This window comes from Plecotus auritus, assembly GCF_963455305.1.
Source record: "Plecotus auritus genome assembly, chromosome: 5".
NCBI classification, from domain to species: domain Eukaryota; kingdom Metazoa; phylum Chordata; class Mammalia; order Chiroptera; family Vespertilionidae; genus Plecotus; species Plecotus auritus.
In genome coordinates, this window is record NC_137776.1 from 42,897,711 (window position 1) to 42,916,967 (window position 19,257).

Sequence of the window (19,257 nt, forward strand, 5' to 3'; positions counted from 1 at the left end):
AACATCGTATTTTGTTGGCCTAAAACTTAGTAATTTTAAATAATAGCCTTTTAAAATTATTAACATATTATTTTGTTCTTTCATTAACAGACAAACCAGGACCACCAGGTGGACCAATTGAATTTAAGACTGTCACTGCTGAAAAGATGACTCTTGTCTGGCGGCCTCCAGCGGATGACGGTGGTGCCAAAATCACTCACTACATCGTGGAAAAGCGTGAAACAAGCCGCGTTGTGTGGTCTATGGTGTCTGAAAATCTAGAAGAGTGCATCATTACAACCACCAAAATTATCAAAGGAAATGAATACATCTTCCGGGTTCGAGCCGTGAACAAATACGGCATTGGTGATCCACTGGAATCTGATCCAGTGGTAGCAAAGAATGCATTTGGTGAGTCATGATTTCATAAAATAACTGAAATATTCTAAAACTAAATATAAGATATTCTGCTAGCTTGTAAGTGCTTTCTTAGAATGACTTTGATTTTCTTTTGTATTATATCTCTTCTCATTATCATCCTCTTCACAAGGTGGAAAATGTAATAAATGAAGCTAATATTCTTAGATAATATTTGAAGATTGAAAGGTAGAATATGTCGGTAATGTCAATCCTTTGAGCTCATTTTCCTTTTTCTTTCTAAATAGTTACACCAGGGCCTCCAAGCATACCAGAGGTGACAAAGATAACCAAGAATTCAATGACTGTTGTCTGGAACAGACCAGTTGCAGATGGTGGTAATGAAATAAGTGGCTATTTCCTTGAGAAACGAGACAAGAAGAGTCTAGGATGGTTTAAAGTCCTAAAGGAGACTATCCGTGACACCAGACAGAAAGTGACAGGACTCATGGAAAACAGTGACTATCAATACCGAGTTTGTGCTGTAAATGCTGCTGGACAGGGTCCATTTTCTGAACCATCTGACTTCTACAAAGCTGCTGATCCTATTGGTAAGTGCTCATAAATGCAGCATCTTCACCCATGTCTTTTTTGATGTCACTGAATTGTACATGATTATGTAACTGCTATGTGAATTTCCATTCCAGATCCTCCAGGCCCACCGGCTAAGATAAGGATTTCAGATACAACTAAATCATCCATCACTCTTGCCTGGAGTAAACCTGTCTATGATGGGGGCAGTGCTGTTACTGGTTATGTTGTTGAGATGAGACAAGGAGAAGAAGAGGAATGGACTATTGTCTCTACCAAAGAAGAAGTAAGAACTACAGAATATGTGGTATCTAACCTGAAACCTGGAGTCAATTATTACTTCCAGGTGTCTGCTGTAAACTGTGCTGGGCAAGGAGAACCTATAGTAATGACTGAACCTGCACAAGCTAAAGATATACTTGGTATGTATCTACTGGTCTGATTGCATTTTTTTTTTTATTAGTGTACCTTCAGTAAATCATTTTCTTGCTTTAAAATTCATTGTATATGTCCATTTTATGTCTACAGAGGAACCAGAGATCAACCTAGATGTGGCTTTCAGAACCTCTATCATCGCTAAAGCGGGTGAAGATGTACAAGTATTTATTCCCTTTAAAGGCAGACCTCCACCTACTGTCACATGGAGAAAAGATGAGAAGAATCTTGGCAGTGATGTCAGATACAGCATTCAAAACACTGATTCATCTTCATTACTCATTATTCCTCAAGTGACTCGCAATGATACAGGAAAATATATTCTCACAATAGAAAATGGAGTTGGTGAACCGAAGTCTTCAACTGTGAGTGTCAAAGTGCTTGATACGCCAGCTGCCTGCCAGAAACTACAGATTAAACATGTTTCTCAAGGCACAGTCACTCTGTTCTGGGATCCTCCTCTCATTGATGGAGGATCTCCCATAATTAATTATGTCATTCAAAAGAGAGATGCCACCAAGAGAACATGGTCTGCAGTGACAAACAAATGTTCTAGTACATCCTTTAAGGTAACAGATTTGTCAGAGAAAACACCATTCTTCTTCAGAGTTCTTGCAGAAAATGAAATTGGAATTGGGGAACCCTGTGAAACCACAGAGCCAGTGAAGGCTGCTGAAGTACCAGCTCCTATACGTGATCTCTCAGTGAAAGATTCAACAAAGACATCGGTTACCCTGAGCTGGACCAAACCCGACTATGATGGTGGTAGTGTCATCACAGACTATGTTGTGGAAAGAAAAAGTAGTACAGAACAAACATGGTCACATGCTGGCATTAGTAAGACATGTGAAATTGAGGTTGGCCAACTTAAGGAACAGTCAGTCCTGGAATTCAGAGTGTCTGCCAGAAATGAGAAAGGACTGAGTGATTCTGTCACTATTGGGCCAATTACAGTGAAAGAACTTGTAATTACACCTGAAGTTGACCTGTCAGATATCCCTGGAGCACAAGTCACTGTGAGAATTGGGCATAATGTGCACCTCGAATTACCTTATAAAGGAAAGCCCAAACCATCTATCAGTTGGTTGAAAGATGGTTTGCCATTGAAAGAAAGTGAAAATGTTCGTTTCGATAAAACTGAAAACAAAATTACTTTCAATATTAAGAATGCCAAAAAGGAGAATGGAGGGAAATACACAATTATTCTTGATAACGCAGTTTGTAGAAACTCATTTCCCATCACTGTCATCACACTTGGCCCGCCATCAAAGCCAAAAGGGCCCATTAGATTTGATGAAATCAAAGCTGACAGTGTCATCATGTCATGGGATGTGCCTGAAGATGATGGAGGAGGAGAAATTACTTGTTACAGCATTGAGAAGCGAGAAGCTTCACAAACTAATTGGAAGATGGTGTGCTCTAGTGTTGCCAGGACAACTTTCAAAGTTCCTAATTTAGTCAAAGATTCTGAATACCAATTTAGAGTGAGGGCAGAAAACAGATACGGAGTCAGCCAGCCACTTGTCTCTACCATTATTATAGCAAAACACCAGTTCAGGATTCCTGGCCCCCCAGGAAAGCCAGTTATATACAACGTGACTTCTGATGGCATGTCACTAACTTGGGATGCTCCAGTTTATAATGGTGGTTCAGAAGTTACTGGATTCCATGTTGAAAAGAAAGAAAGAAATAGCATCCTCTGGCAAAGAGTGAATACATCACCAATATCTGGAAGAGAGTATAGAGCTACTGGACTAATAGAAGGCCTGGATTACCAGTTCCGTGTATTTGCTGAAAATTCTGCCGGCCTAAGCTCACCTAGTGACCCAAGCAAATTTACCTTAGCTGTTTCCCCAGTAGGTAAGTGATTGAGTTTTATTCAAATATATTTAATTCAGCAATTGAATGTGTTGGTAACAAATAAATAACACTGCTTTTCTTCCACGTATCACCTCACCTTCTCTCATAATATATGTATATTATCACTAAAGAACTGGTCAAGTAAAGCAAGGGGGATAATTTCAAATCAGTCTGATAAAGTACTTTAAAGTTCTTTTTAAAGATTATAATACAAAAAAAAATGAAATGGCTAAAATGAGCTTGTGGGGTTTGTTCATTTTATTTTTCTTCCATTGATGATTAAGAGTTGATTACAGAAATAATGATGCATTTAATTTCCATATAATTTTTTAGACCCACCTGGCACTCCTGACTACATTGATGTCACTCGAGAAACCATCACACTTAAATGGAACCCACCGTTGCGTGATGGAGGCAGTAAGATTGTGGCCTACAGCATTGAGAGACGGCAAGGGAGTGATCGTTGGGTTAGATGCAACTTTACTGATGTCTGTGAATGTCAATACACAGTCACAGGACTTAGTCCTGGGGATCGATATGAATTCAGAATAATTGCAAGAAATGCCGTTGGAACTATAAGTCCTCCTTCACAGTCTTCTGGCTTTATCATGACAAGAGATGAAAATGGTAAGCATTTACAACTGATTTCCAATAAGGCTAAGAGCATTCACATTTTTAAAAAATACTTTTTGGTCCTTGGTCTATAAAATGGGAACAGGGAATACCATTTCATACAGATTATCCAAGGTTGTTATGTAATGAATTAGATTGTCTACCTTTCAGATGAAGAAAAGAAAAAAAAATGTAATTGGCATCAATTCTTTTTACCATGTCTATTATTTCACTCCATTCCCATATAAATAGCATGCAAGTGGAACTGCATTTTTAGCTTTGTAATTTCAGTCTTTTATAATAAATTTAAAAAAGCTCTCAAGAATAACTGTCCATCTTTACTGAAGTTACTAGAAATACAGCATAAATCAGTAGCACAGCCATCAGCTTGCCTGAGCACAGCCAATAGCCTCGTATAGGAACTCATTTGAATATGCAGCAGTACTAGGAAGTAAATGATCTGTAAATGTTTTGCTTCTCTTTTTGTAAGTCTCAATGCGAGATTAATAACATGACAAACCTAACAAAGGAGATAATCACACAAATGTCTAACTCCATAGTCTACATTCTCAATTACCCATCCTACTTTCAGAATAGCCTTTGGTAATACAGAATGAGTATTAACCCTTCCGGGCTTTATGATATGATGCTAATGAAAAACAATGTGGCATTGATCAGACCATCAAACCTCAGAGGGAAGGTAGGGGAGGGTGGGGGTTCGGGGGGAGAGATCAACCAAAGGACTTGTATACATGCATATAAGCCTAATCAGTAGACACAGACACCAGGGGGTGAAGGCATGAGTGAGGGGGTGGGGGGCAATGGGGGGATAAGGACATATATGTAATACCTTAATCAATAAAGAAAAAAAATTAAAAATTAAAATTTAAAAAATTTTTAAAATAAAAACAATGTTAATTTATATCATTATTAAGCAAAATTAATACATATTATTTCTATTTCTTCTTTAGTTCCACCAACAGTAGAGTTTGGCCCTGAGTACTTTGATGGTCTCGTTATTAAAGCTGGAGAGAGTCTTAGAATTAAAGCTTTGGTGCAAGGACGACCAGTACCTCGAGTAACTTGGTTCAAAGATGAAGTAGAAATTGAAAAGAGGATGAATATGGAAATAACCGATGTCCTTGGATCCACCAGCCTCTTTGTTAGAGATGCTACTCGGGACCATCGTGGTGTATATAGAGTGGAAGCCAAAAATGTATCTGGCTCTGCAAAAGCAGAAATTACAGTGAAAGTACAAGGTACTTCTAAAATAGCTTCTTAATCTTAACATTTTCAGGACATGGATTAGAGGAAGGCCTGATTGCATTTGAATGGACAAGGAAAAAGGAACTAACTGTGTAACTAACTATCTTTTTCTTACAGATACACCAGGAAAAGTAGTTGGGCCAATAAGATTCACCAATATTACTGGCGAGAAGATGACCCTGTGGTGGGATGCTCCACTCAATGATGGCTGTGCTCCTGTAACTCACTATATTGTTGAAAAACGGGAAACCAGCAGACTTGCTTGGGCACTAATTGAAGATAAATGTGAAGCCCACAGCTATACTGCCATTAAACTAATAAACGGCAATGAATACCAATTCCGTGTTTCTGCAGTTAACAAGTTTGGTGTTGGCAGGCCACTTGATTCTGACCCAGTGGTTGCTCAAATACAATACAGTAAGTGTCCATTTTTATGAAGTGGTAATGTGTCATAAGATTAACTTCCAAGCAAACGTGTCTAATTGGTTTATTTATTCATTCATTTCTCTGTTCTCCTTTTACAGCTGTTCCTGATGCCCCGGGCACTCCAGAACCAAGTAACATAACAGGCAATAGCATTACCGTGACATGGGCAAGGCCAGAATCAGATGGTGGCAATGAAATTCAACAGTATATCCTTGAAAGGAGAGAAAAGAAAAGCACAAGATGGGTAAAAGTGATCAGCAAACGACCAATCTCTGAGACAAGATTCAAAGTCACTGGTCTAGTAGAAGGCAATGAGTATGAATTCCGTGTCATGGCTGAAAATGCTGCAGGAATAGGACCTGCCAGTGATATCTCAAGACTAATCAAATGCAGAGAGCCAGTCAGCCCACCAGGTGCTCCCACTGTGGTCAAAGTGACAGACACATCAAAGACAACTGTGAGCTTAGAATGGTCTAAGCCAGTGTTTGATGGAGGCATGGAAATAATTGGGTATATTATTGAAATGTGCAAAGCTGGCTTAGAAGACTGGCACAAGGTAAATGTAGAGGCATGTGTGAAAACAAGATACACAGTCACAGATCTAGAAGCAGGTGAAGAATACAAATTCCGGGTTAGTGCTATCAATGGTGCTGGAAAAGGAGACAGCTGTGAAGTGACTGGCACAATTAAAGCAGTTGACCGGTTAACAGCTCCTGAGTTAGATATTGACGCAAACTTCAAGCAGACTCATGTTGTTAGAGCTGGGGCCAGTATCCGCCTCTTCATTGCCTACCAGGGTAGACCAGCTCCTACAGCTGTGTGGAGCAAACCCGACTCTAACCTTAGCATTCGGGCTGATATCCATATAACAGACTCCTTCACCACCCTCACCGTGGAAAACTGCAACAGAAATGACGCAGGGAAATACACCCTTACTGTGGAAAACAGCAGTGGTAGTAAGTCAGTCACATTCACCGTCAAGGTGCTAGACACTCCAGGGCCACCTGGCCCGATTACCTTCAAGGATGTGACCCGGGGGTCTGTTACACTGATGTGGGATGCCCCTCTCCTTGATGGTGGTGCCCGAATCCATCACTACGTGGTAGAGAAACGAGAAGCAAGTCGCCGTAGCTGGCAGATTATCAATGAAAAATGCACTCGTCAAATCCTCAAGGTTAATGACCTGGCAGAAGGCGTTCCATACTATTTCCGTGTTTCTGCAGAAAATGAGTATGGCATTGGTGAATCCTATGAAATGCCTGAACCAATTATAGCCACAGAACAGCCTGCTCCACCTAAGAGACTTGATATCGTTGACACAAGCAAATCCTCTGCAGTCTTAGCTTGGCTGAAACCAGACCATGATGGAGGCAGCCGAATCACTGGCTACCTGCTCGAAATGAGACAAAAAGGATCTGACTTCTGGGTTGAAGCTGGTCACACCAAACTGCTGACCTTCACAGTTGAACGCCTGGTTGAGAACACTGAATATGAATTCCGTGTGAAGGCCAAGAATGATGCTGGCTACAGTGAACCCAGGGAAGCCTTCTCTTCAGTCATTATCAAAGAGCCTCAAATTGAGCCCACTGCTGACCTTACTGGAATTACCAATCAGCTCATAACTTGCAAAGCAGGAAGCACATTTACCATTGATGTGCCAATCAGTGGTCGTCCCACCCCCAAAGTAACATGGAAGCTGGAAGAAATGAGACTTAAGGAGACAGAGCGAATGAGTATCACAACAACAAAAGACAGAACCACCTTGTCTGTAAAAGAAAGCATGAGAGGTGACTCTGGAAGATACTTCTTGACCCTGGAAAATACAGCTGGTGTTAAAACATTTACCATCACAGTTGTGGTCATTGGAAGGCCAGGTCCAGTAACCGGCCCCATCGAAGTCTCATCCGTCTCAGCTGAATCATGTGTCCTTTCATGGGCTGAACCTAAAGATGATGGAGGCAGTGAGATTACTAATTACATAGTTGAAAAGCGTGAGTCAGGTACAACAGCTTGGCAGCTTATTAATTCCAGTGTCAAGCGCACTCAGATTAAAGTCACTCATCTCACAAAATACATGGAATATTCATTCCGTGTCAGTTCAGAGAACAGATTTGGTGTCAGCAAGCCTCTAGAATCAGCACCAATAATTGCTGAGCATCCATTTGGTAAGAAAAACAAAAATCATATTTCAGCATCTTTAGTATTAAATATTTCCCCTGAATTTTATAAAATTGTATTCATATTTAATACCTTTGTTTATATTTAGTTCCACCAAGCGCTCCTACCAGACCTGAAGTCTACCACGTATCAGCCAATGCTATGTCTATTCGTTGGGAAGAACCCTATCATGATGGTGGCAGTAAAATCATTGGCTACTGGGTTGAGAAGAAAGAGCGTAACACCATTCTTTGGACGAAAGAAAACAAAGTGCCATGCTTAGAGTGCAACTACAAAGTGACCAATTTGGTAGAAGGACTGGAATATCAGTTCAGAACATATGCACTCAATGCTGCAGGTGTTAGCAAAGCCAGCGAAGCTTCAAGACCTGTAATGGCTCAGAACCCAGTTGGTATGTGTCAAAATTTAAGGGTACATTTGTTTATTATTATTATCATCATGATCATTGGTACTAGTAGAATTCAGGATTGCATTTTTAAACTTTATTTCTGTATCCCTTCCAGATGCACCAGGAAGACCAGAAGTGACAGATGTCACAAGATCAACAGTGTCCCTGATTTGGTCAGCCCCAATATATGACGGAGGCAGCAAGGTTGTGGGCTACATCATAGAGCGTAAGCCAGTCAGTGAAGTTGGAGATGGTCGCTGGCTGAAGTGCAACTATACCATTGTCTCTGATAATTTCTTCACTGTGACCGCTCTCAGTGAAGGAGACACTTATGAGTTCCGTGTGTTGGCCAAGAATGCAGCAGGAGTCATTAGCAAAGGATCAGAATCTACAGGCCCCGTCACCTGCCGAGATGAATATGGTAAAAAATACTCAATGTTCTCCTTTTAAATTATCACAACGTATGTGTAAATAAACTGTCATATATTCATTTACATCTGTTTTGTCTATGACAGCTCCACCCAAGGCTGAACTGGATGCCAGATTACAGGGTGATCTGGTTACCATCAGAGCAGGCTCAGATCTTGTTCTTGATGCTGCAGTTGGTGGCAAACCTGAACCCAAAATCATCTGGACCAAAGGGGACAAGGAACTAGATCTCTGTGAAAAAGTCTCTTTGCAGTATACTGGCAAACGAGCAACTGCTGTGATCAAGTTCTGTGACAGAAGCGACAGTGGAAAATACACCTTAACAGTGAAGAATGCCGGTGGGACCAAGGCCGTGTCTGTCTTGGTCAAAGTTCTTGGTAAGCATGTCAGATGTTCTTTTATTTTTATAGCATTTTCAATAGTGAGCAGAAGGAAAGGTCTTCATCACTGTTTGTCATTACACCTATTTCAGATACCCCTGGCCCATGTGGAAATCTCACCATCAGCAGAGTGACGGAGGAGAAGTGCACGTTAGCCTGGAGCCTTCCTCAGGAGGATGGAGGAGCAGCAATAACTCACTACGTTGTGGAAAGGCGCGAGACCAGCAGGCTCAACTGGGTGATTGTTGAGAGCGAATGCCCAACCCTATCCTATGTGGTTACCAGACTCATCAAGAACAATGAATACATATTCCGAGTGCGGGCAGTAAATAAATATGGCCCTGGTGTGCCTGCTGAAACACAGCCAATTGTAGCCAGAAATTCTTTCAGTGAGTATTAACACTTTTAAGCAATTTGGTAATTGAAATGTAATGGGCTCAAGGGGAGAGGAGGACAGTTATATCAATGGCGACTTCATGCAATTCTGATTATTCTTATTTCCATAAAAATGTAAACAGCTATCCCATCGCAACCTGGCATACCTGAAGAAATTGGGGCTGGCAAAGAGCATATCATTATCCAGTGGCTAAAACCTGAATCTGATGGTGGCAATGAGATCAGCAACTACCTGGTGGACAAACGTGAGAAGAAGAGCTTGCGTTGGACTCGTGTCAACAAAGACTATGTGGTGTATGATACCAGGCTGAAGGTGACTGGCCTGATGGAGGGTTGTGCTTACCAGTTCCGGGTGACTGCAGTGAATGCTGCTGGCAACAGTGAACCCAGCGAGGCTTCCAACTTTATCTCCTGCAGAGAGCCATCATGTGAGTTCCAAGAATCATACATAAACCTAATGCCTACCAAAACTGTATTATAAATAATTTTCCAAAATGCCACTTCCAAGAACTTGCAGAATTTATGAATGGTCTACAAAAGCATATGCTTATTAGAAGGATTTTAAATATAGTCTAAATTAGAAAACAAGTTAACTATTACTTCTGTTAAGTTAGCAATAGTTGAAAATTGTTGCAGTGTTTTCCAATCTATGAAAAAAGTATATTACAAGGATGTATTTTATAAATCTTCTAAAGAATTGAGAAAATGCATTGTCATGATAACAGCTATTAACAAGAAAATGCATTCTAGTGATAACAGCTACTGACAAGAAAGAAGACAACGTCTCTTTTAAGTGAGGCTTAGCAGAACATGGTTTCTAGTACTTTCATAAGTACCCAACAAAATAATTGTCACAAGAGCTTCAAAAGGAAGTAGTAAATCCCTGTGTAGAGTTAGAGCCCAAGAACTAAGGAATGAATCGTTGGAGCTGAATAGGGGATGTAGAAAAAACTGATTCAGTATTCATTGTCACCTGTGAAAGCTGAGCAACAAAAAGAAAGTCCCTGAGAATGGATACTTTAAACAGTGAGCTTAGCTAGAACACAGCATAGCTAGCCAAAATAGCAGGAAAGAAACATCTACCTTTCCAAAGAAGTTCAATTATTAAATAATAATAATAATAATAGTGATAATATAGCAGACAGTGCTTTCCTATAATATCAGAAAAGACCAGTTATAAAAATTATCTTGGTGGGTGTGGACAGCAAAAAATAATGCCTTTGTGACTCTTGAAAACCAAAAATACAAATCTCAAAGCTTTCTCATTTATATAATATCTGCATCCCCTTTTAAAATCCTATAGATACCCCTGGACCACCTTCTGCTCCAAGAGTTGTAGATACCACGAAGCACAGCATTAGTTTGGCATGGACCAAGCCTATGTATGATGGTGGCACTGACATCATAGGATATGTTCTTGAGATGCAAGAGAAGGACACTGAGCAGTGGTACCGTGTGCATACCAATGCCACAATAAGAAATACTGAATTCACGGTGGTAGACCTTAAAATGGGCCAGAAGTACTCCTTCAGAGTTGCTGCTGTGAATGTGAAGGGTATGAGTGAATACAGCGAGTCAACTGCCGAAATTGAGCCTGTGGAAAGACTAGGTATTTATCACATAAACTTTTAAGTGAATTATTTTCTCATCACACCTGTTCATGAAGTAATTAAGTTTTGATTTTTACTTTCCAGAAATACCAGATCTTGAGCTTGCAGACGATTTAAAGAAGACTGTGACCATCAGAGCTGGGGCCTCATTACGCCTGATGGTGTCTGTATCTGGAAGACCACCTCCTGTCATAACATGGAGCAAGAAGGGCATTGACCTTGCAAACCGGGCAATTATTGACACCACTGACAGCTACTCCTTACTTATCGTGGACAAAGTTAACCGGTACGATGCTGGAAAATACACCATTGAAGCCGAAAATCAATCTGGCAAAAAATCAGCAACAGTCCTTGTTAAAGTATATGGTAAGTATTTGTCTGAAAATTGATGATGCCATGAGTAGAGTCTCTAAAAAGATACATCTTGTCACCTCTCTAGAGAGAAACTATGTTAAGTATATTTTCTGGCAAAAAAGAAAATCTATCAGGCAAGTAAGCATTATGAATCTTTCATTCTACTTTTTAGATACTCCCGGTCCCTGTCCTTCAGTGACAGTTAAGGAAGTATCAAGAGATTCTGTGACCATTACTTGGGAAATCCCCACAATTGATGGTGGAGCTCCAGTCAACAACTACATTATTGAGAAGCGTGAAGCTGCCATGAGAGCATTCAAAACAGTAACTACCAAATGCAGCAAGACACTTTACCGAATTTCTGGACTTGTAGAAGGAACCATGTACTATTTCAGAGTGTTGCCAGAAAATATTTATGGCATTGGAGAGCCTTGTGAAACATCTGATGCAGTGCTGGTCTCAGAAGTGCCTTTGGTGCCTACAAAACTGGAAGTGGTCGATGTCACCAAGTCAACTGTTACCCTTGCCTGGGAAAAACCACTCTATGATGGTGGTAGCCGACTCACTGGATATGTTCTTGAGGCCTGCAAAGCTGGCACTGACAGATGGATGAAGGTTGTTACATTAAAACCCACAGTCCTAGAGCACACGGTTATTTCCCTAAATGAAGGCGAACAGTTCTTATTTAGGGTAAGGGCACAAAATGAGAAAGGTGTGTCAGAACCAAGAGAGATCATCACACCCGTGACTGTACAAGATCTCCGAGGTACGTACCAAATTGCCAAAAATAGCAATAATAGTAAAGTAAAATAAAGAAAACATTCAGAAATCATGACACTGTGTCCTTAGAAATAATGCTTAAGAACAAATGCCTCATTTCTTTCTCATAGTGTTGCCAACAATTGATCTCTCTACGATGCCTCAAAAGACCATCCATGTCCCAGCTGGCAGGCCAGTAGAGCTGGTGATACCTATCGCTGGTCGTCCACCTCCTGCTGCTTCATGGTTCTTTGCTGGTTCTAAACTAAAAGAATCAGAGCGTATCACAGTTGAAACTCATACAAAAGTAGCGAAATTAACCATCCGTGAAACCACTATCAGAGATACTGGAGAATATACACTTGAATTGAAAAATGTAACTGGAACTACTTCAGAGACCATTAAAGTTATCATCCTTGGTAAGGACATGTAACAAAGACACATGCAAATTGTTGCTGACATTCAGTCACCCAATTTTGATTTGAAGTGAAAATTGATTCCCTGGATTTCTTTTTCTTCCATAGACAAGCCTGGTCCACCAACTGGACCTATCAAGGTTGATGAAATTGAAGATACTTCAGTTACCATTTCCTGGGAAGCACCTGAATTGGATGGTGGTGCTCCATTGAGTGGTTATGTGGTAGAACAACGTGATGCCCATCGTCCAGGATGGCTGCCAGTGTCTGAATCAGTGACTAGAACGACATTTAAGTTCACCAGACTCACTGAAGGAAACGAGTATGTGTTCCGTGTGGCTGCAACCAACCGCTTCGGGATTGGCTCTTACTTGCAATCGGAGATCATAGAATGTCGCAGCAGCATCAGTAAGTCCTTGGACTCTTCCTCCATTCTCCCCTCCTCAGATCTGATTCTGAATGTTAACAAAAAGGAATCTGTTCTTAATGTGTCCTAATGTAAGTAAAAATAGGTCACAAAATTAACCCAGGGTCTTTCTAAGGTTTCTAACCCCCCTTTTCTTGGAGGTTTTCAACATGGTTAGATTTTGTTTTAATGGAAGGAGGGAAGGAAGGAAGGAAGGAAGGAAGGAAGGAAGGAAGGAAGGAAGGAAGGAAGGAAGGAAGGAGAGAGGAGAGGAGAGGAGAGGAGAGGAGAGGAGAGGAGAGGAGAGGAGAGGAGAGGAGAGGAGAGGAGAGGAGAGGAGAGGAGAGGAGAGGAGAGGAGAGAAGAGGAGGAACATGGAAGAGAGGGAGGGAAGAAAGGAAGGACAGTCTGGCTCTGGTAAAGTGAGAGAAAGAATGCATGCTTAACAAATGTTTATAAAATATAAGAAAACGAGGAACAGCAAGAAAAGTAAAAAAATGAAAAGTTTGGAAAAAGAGCCACAGGAGTCTTATATACCATTTAAAAAGGTAACACACTGGTACAAATATATGAGTCTTTGGTTTATTCATATTGCCAATATTGTGTCACCTTTTCTTGCTGCAGGTATTCCTGGACCTCCAGAAACATTAGAGATATTTGATGTCTCCCGTGATGGCATGACACTCACTTGGTACCCACCAGAAGACGATGGTGGCTCCCAAGTGACCGGATATATTGTGGAGCGCAAAGAAGTGAGAGCAGAACGATGGGTCCGTGTAAATAAAGTACCAGTGACGATGACACGGTACCGTTCCACTGGCCTTATTGAAGGCTTAGAATATGAACACCGTGTCACGGCCATTAACGTGAGAGGGACTGGAAAACCGGGTCGTCCTTCTAAACCCATCGTTGCCATGGATCCAATTGGTAATACATTTTTGTATAAGTCAAGTTTATTGTGGTATAATTTGATGTAGTAAAATTCACCCTTTCGAAATGTATAAGTCTGTTAAGTTTTGAAAGCTATATACTATTGTATGACCAACATCACAATCAAAATGCAGAACATTTCCGTCAGCTCAAAAAATGTGCTTGCATCCCTTTGTCGTCAATCCCCTCCCTACTCTCGCACCTAGGAGCTTTTGTCAAATAACTTTTATAGTCTTTTCTTGAGCCTATTTTCCCCTCTTTAAAATGGGACTCCAGTTAAAAACTTTAAGCAAGTTAATATTTCTGAAAGCACTTTAAAAACTGATGATAAATGTGAGATAGTAGTAATAATTATAAATAAAGCATATTTAAGACAAAGGAAAAAAAATAAGAGCTTTTAGTATTTTTACCTTATAAAATGAATTTTTACAAAACAAAAAATATTCTAATGCTAACAGTCCATGTTTCCACACTCAGTGGATTTGTTAGGTGGCACAGTTGATTTTCAACAACTTTAACAAGTTTATTGTTGTGATCTTATTCTTATTACCAGCTCCTCCAGGAAAGCCACAAAACCCGAGAGTTACTGATACAACCAGAACGTCCGTTTCCCTGGCCTGGAGCCCTCCAGAAGACGAAGGCGGATCTAAAGTCACAGGTTACTTGATTGAAATGCAGAAAGTAGATCAACATGAATGGACCAAATGTAATACCACCCCAACCAAGATTCGGGAATATACTCTAACACACCTACCTCAGGGTGCTGAATACAGATTCCGTATCCTTGCTTGTAACGCTGGTGGACCTGGAGAGCCTGCTGAGGTACCAGGAACAGTCAAAATCACTGAAATGCTTGGTAAGACACGCAATCACTTACTTTCTTCTATAATTGCCTTAAGACTTATTTCCCCTCCCCTCCCCACTCCTACACACAAACGATAATTGCAACCTACCTTTTTTTCCAGAACATCCTGATGTTGAACTTGATGAAAGATACCAGGAGGGTCTCTTTGTAAGACAAGGTGGAGTCATCAGACTTACCATTCCAATCAAAGGAAAACCATACCCAATATGTAAATGGACCAAAGAAGGCCAAGATATTAGTAAGCGTGCCATGATTGCAACCTCTGAAACACACACTGAGCTGGTCATCAAAGAGGCGGTCAGGGATGATTCTGGCTCGTACGACCTGGTTCTGGAAAACAAATGTGGCAAGAAGGCTGTTTACATCAAGGTCAGGGTGATAGGAATTCCTAACACTCCAGAAGGGCCACTTGAATACGATGACATACAAGCTCGCTCTGTAAGGGTCAGCTGGAGACCCCCTGCTGATGATGGTGGTGCCGACATCTTAGGCTACATACTTGAGAGACGAGAAGTGCCTAAAGCCGCCTGGTATACCATTGATTCCAGAGTCCGAGGTACATCTCTGGTGGTAAAAGGCCTCAAAGAAAATGTGGAATACCATTTCCGTGTTTCAGCAGAAAACCAATTTGGCATCAGCAAACCCTTAAAATCCGAGGAACCAGTCGTACCAAAAACACCACTAAGTAAGTGCTCTTCCAACCACAACCTTGTAAGAATTCTTTCAGTACTCTTGTTTGGAAATGAAGCCATCAGCTCACAAGATTTGGCACTATAACACATGAGTGTTTTGTACTTATATCCTTAGATCCTCCAGAGCCTCCAAGCAATCCTCCAGAAGTACTCGATGTGACCAAGAGTTCTGTCAGCCTGTCCTGGTCCCGGCCCAAAGACGATGGTGGTTCTCGAGTTACAGGCTACTACATCGAACGCAAGGAGACCTCAACTGACAAGTGGGTCAGGCACAATAAGACTCAGATAACGACCACAATGTACACCGTCACGGGGCTTGTTCCTGATGCTGAATATCAGTTCCGAATCATAGCACAGAATGATGTTGGCCTAAGTGAGACCAGCCCTGCTTCTGAACCAATTATTTGCAAAGATCCATTTGGTAAGGAGAGGTTTTTTTTGAAGGGGTTAACATCAAAGGGGCAAGCCATCTTTGGGGTTTTTCTTTTATTTCAGCAGTATAGTTTATTCTCTTTTCAACTGTTTTAAACTATTTCAGATAAGCCAAGCCAACCTGGAGAACTTGAGATTCTTTCAATCTCCAAAGACAGTGTCACTCTACAGTGGGAGAAACCTGAATGTGATGGTGGCAAAGACATCCTTGGATACTGGGTTGAATACAGACAATCTGGAGACAGTGCCTGGAAGAAGAGTAATAAGGACCGCATCAAGGACAGGCAATTCACAATAGGGGGTTTGCTGGAAGCTACTGAATATGAATTCAGGGTTTTTGCTGAGAATGAGGCTGGGCTTAGCAGACCTCGAAGAACTGCTATGTCTGTAAAGACGAAACTAACATGTAAGTAGCTATTAGTTCTCTGCCTATGATTTACAAACTAAGTAACATGTTTGTAACTAATTCTTCCTCTAAACCAGTGGTCGGCAAACTGTGGCTCGCAAGCTACATGCGGCTTTTTGGCCCCTTGAGTGTGGCTCTTCCACAAAATACCACGTGCGGGCACGCACGTACAGTGCGATTGAAACTTCGTGGCCCATGCACAGAAGTCAGTTTTCGGCTCTCAAAAGAAATTTCAGTCGTTGTACTGTTGATATTTGGCTCTGTTGACTAATGAGTTTGCCGACCACTGCTCTAAACTAAATAGATCTCCAGAAAGCTTTATTGGTGAGCAAATGTATGGAAAGAATCACTCACTTTGGCATATGCACATACAGGGAGTAGTGGATAGGTTCTACGGGAAGCCATTCCAAGCACATATCCCCAGTAGATGTTAGGTGCAGAGAACTGAACACAATCCTGAAACAGGATCTCCCTCGAATGCAATGGGTTGTTTTTTTATAGTTCCTAACAAGACTTGAAGGGTCAACAAATGTACCCAACTTCAGTGAACCTAAGTAAGGCAAAGATACCACAGATTTATAGAGAGAATTCCTATTTCCCCAAAACTCTATACATTGTTAATGCCTCCCAATTATAAAGAGAAAAATCACTCTGCATAATGTCCTCACTGTATCCCTATTTTCCATATGACCCCAGGAAAATCACTGCAAAGAGTTTTTAAGAATTAGACTCATGTAAATCATGGTGTCTATTAAAGTGTTAGTCAATAACAACACTTTAAATTCCTGATATACAAGGACGAAGGATTATAGAACTAGTAGTAACAATATGCATTAATATTATCTTTCATATCCTTCAGCTGGAGAGGCCCCAGGAGTACGCAAAGAAATGGAGGATGTTACCACCAAATTGGGTGAAGCTGCTCAACTCTCATGCCAGATCATTGGAAGGCCTCTTCCTGACATTAAATGGTACCGATTTGGTAAGGAGCTCATACAAAGCCGGAAGTACAAAATGTCTTCAGATGGACGCACACATACTCTGACAGTAATGACAGATGAACAAGAAGATGAAGGTGTTTATACCTGCATAGCTACCAATGAGGTTGGAGAGATAGAAACCAGTAGTAAGCTTCTCCTGCAAGCAACACCACAGTTCCATCCCGGTTACCCACTGAAAGAGAAATACTATGGTGCTGTGGGTTCAACACTTCGACTTCATGTTATGTACATTGGTCGTCCAGTACCTGCCATCACTTGGTTCCATGGCCAGAAACTTTTGCAAAACTCAGAAAACACTGCTATTGAAAACACTGAGCACTACACTCATCTGGTCATGAAGAATGTCCAGCGGAAGACTCATGCTGGGAAATACAAAGTTCAGCTCAGCAATGTTTTGGGAACAGTTGATGCCACCCTTGATGTGGAAATACAAGGTATTTTATTTTCATTCTCAGTGTTTTGTATGTGTTTTTATTTTTATTTTTAAAGGAAAAAAGCTCATGGGAGACACACTACAAAAACCACTACTATTGTATTTACCCCCAACAGATAAACCAGACAAACCTACAGGACCCATTGTGATTGAAGCTCTATTAAAGAACTCGGTGGTGATCAGCTGGAAGCCACCAGAAGATGACGGAGGCTCCTGGATCACCAATTATGTGGTGGAGAAATGTGAGGCCAAGGAAGGGGCTGAATGGCAATTGGTGTCTTCAGCCATCTCAGTGACAACCTGTAGGATTGTGAACCTCACAGAAAATGCTGGCTACTACTTCCGGGTTTCGGCTCAGAACACTTTTGGCATCAGTAACCCTCTAGAGGTCCCCTCAGTTGTGATCATAAAGAGTCCATTTGGTGAGTACAACCTCTTGTACAACTGCTACAATCTTCACATGGCAAAATTCTTTACAAAAAAAATATCTTCACATAAAAGTCTTTGAAACAGAAATAAATTTTGGAAGGAAATAGCAAAAAATCAGGTAAAGCACAAGAACCTTTTTTCTCACTTAAATTGAACTTTTGTCTATCTAAAAGGACAAATACGGGCTAGGCAAAAGTAGGTTTACAGTTGTTTATATGGAAAATAACATAATAATTAGTAAATTATAATATAAGAATAAACTCTGTGTTTCACATACTCACAACTATAAACTTACTTTTGCCCACCCATGTATATACCCTATCCCTTCTTTAAAAAGGAACTTAGTGTTTTGTTAGTTTCTTAGCACAAACTAACCCATTCATTTTTCTGTAATAGCTTTTCTTAATAGAACTTTGAATTTATAACATTTTATTTTTTTAATCAGCTTTTAATAAAGCTGCTTGTTTCACCTCTTGACTCAAATCCTTTTTGTCTATTTGTTTTAAATAGAAAAGCCAAGTGCTCCTGGCAAGCCAACTATTTCTGCTGTCACGAAAGAGTCTTGTGTTGTGGCTTGGAAGCCACCTGCCAGTGATGGCGGTGCAAAGATTAGAAATTACTACCTTGAGAAGCGTGAGAAGAAGCAGAATAAATGGATTGCGGTGACAACAGAAGAAATTCGAGAAACTGTCTTCTCAGTGCAAAACCTTATTGAAGGTCTTGAATATGAGTTCCGTGTGAAGTGTGAAAACTTAGGTGGGGAAAGTGAATGGAGTGAAATATCAGAACCTGTCACTCCCAAATCTGATGTCCCAATTCAGGCACCACACTTTAAAGATGAACTAAGAAACCTAAACGTCAGATATCAGAGCAATGCTACTTTGGTTTGCAAAGTGACTGGCCATCCAAAACCTATTGTGAAATGGTACAGACAAGGCAAAGAAATCATTGCAGATGGATTAAAATACAGGATTCAAGAGTTTAAGGGTGGCTACCATCAGCTCATTATTGCAAGTGTCACGGATGACGATGCCACAGTTTACCAAGTCAGAGCTACCAACCAAGGGGGATCTGTATCTGGCACTGCCTCCTTGGAAGTGGAAGGTAAAAGCAAATTAGTAAACATAAGTTTGGTGCTAGATGACACTATTAATTGGAGGGGAGTTGTTGCACTTACATAGTGTTAGGTATTTGTAAATTATGTTCTTTTTCCTTTTTTTCCGATAC

The 19,257-nt window shown here is 40.7% G+C and overlaps 1 protein-coding gene across 1 annotated transcript in view; it reads left to right on the forward strand.

Annotated features, from left to right (window-relative positions):
• TTN (titin) overlaps positions 1-19,257 on the forward strand; it is a 282,010-nt gene that overhangs the window by 251,594 nt on the left and 11,159 nt on the right. Inside the window, exons 270-295 of the mRNA XM_080669120.1 lie at positions 91-390; positions 645-947; positions 1,044-1,349; positions 1,456-3,222; positions 3,556-3,849; positions 4,806-5,093; positions 5,218-5,517; positions 5,625-7,691; positions 7,793-8,095; positions 8,208-8,513; positions 8,608-8,898; positions 8,994-9,290; positions 9,420-9,725; positions 10,601-10,906; positions 10,992-11,273; positions 11,434-12,027; positions 12,152-12,439; positions 12,545-12,844; positions 13,467-13,769; positions 14,326-14,628; positions 14,738-15,322; positions 15,445-15,750; positions 15,868-16,167; positions 17,027-17,602; positions 17,718-18,023; positions 18,541-19,134. Of these exons, the coding sequence (XP_080525246.1) occupies positions 91-390; positions 645-947; positions 1,044-1,349; positions 1,456-3,222; positions 3,556-3,849; positions 4,806-5,093; positions 5,218-5,517; positions 5,625-7,691; positions 7,793-8,095; positions 8,208-8,513; positions 8,608-8,898; positions 8,994-9,290; positions 9,420-9,725; positions 10,601-10,906; positions 10,992-11,273; positions 11,434-12,027; positions 12,152-12,439; positions 12,545-12,844; positions 13,467-13,769; positions 14,326-14,628; positions 14,738-15,322; positions 15,445-15,750; positions 15,868-16,167; positions 17,027-17,602; positions 17,718-18,023; positions 18,541-19,134 (12,171 nt within the window). The remainder of the gene's footprint in view (positions 1-90; positions 391-644; positions 948-1,043; positions 1,350-1,455; positions 3,223-3,555; positions 3,850-4,805; positions 5,094-5,217; positions 5,518-5,624; positions 7,692-7,792; positions 8,096-8,207; positions 8,514-8,607; positions 8,899-8,993; positions 9,291-9,419; positions 9,726-10,600; positions 10,907-10,991; positions 11,274-11,433; positions 12,028-12,151; positions 12,440-12,544; positions 12,845-13,466; positions 13,770-14,325; positions 14,629-14,737; positions 15,323-15,444; positions 15,751-15,867; positions 16,168-17,026; positions 17,603-17,717; positions 18,024-18,540; positions 19,135-19,257) is intronic.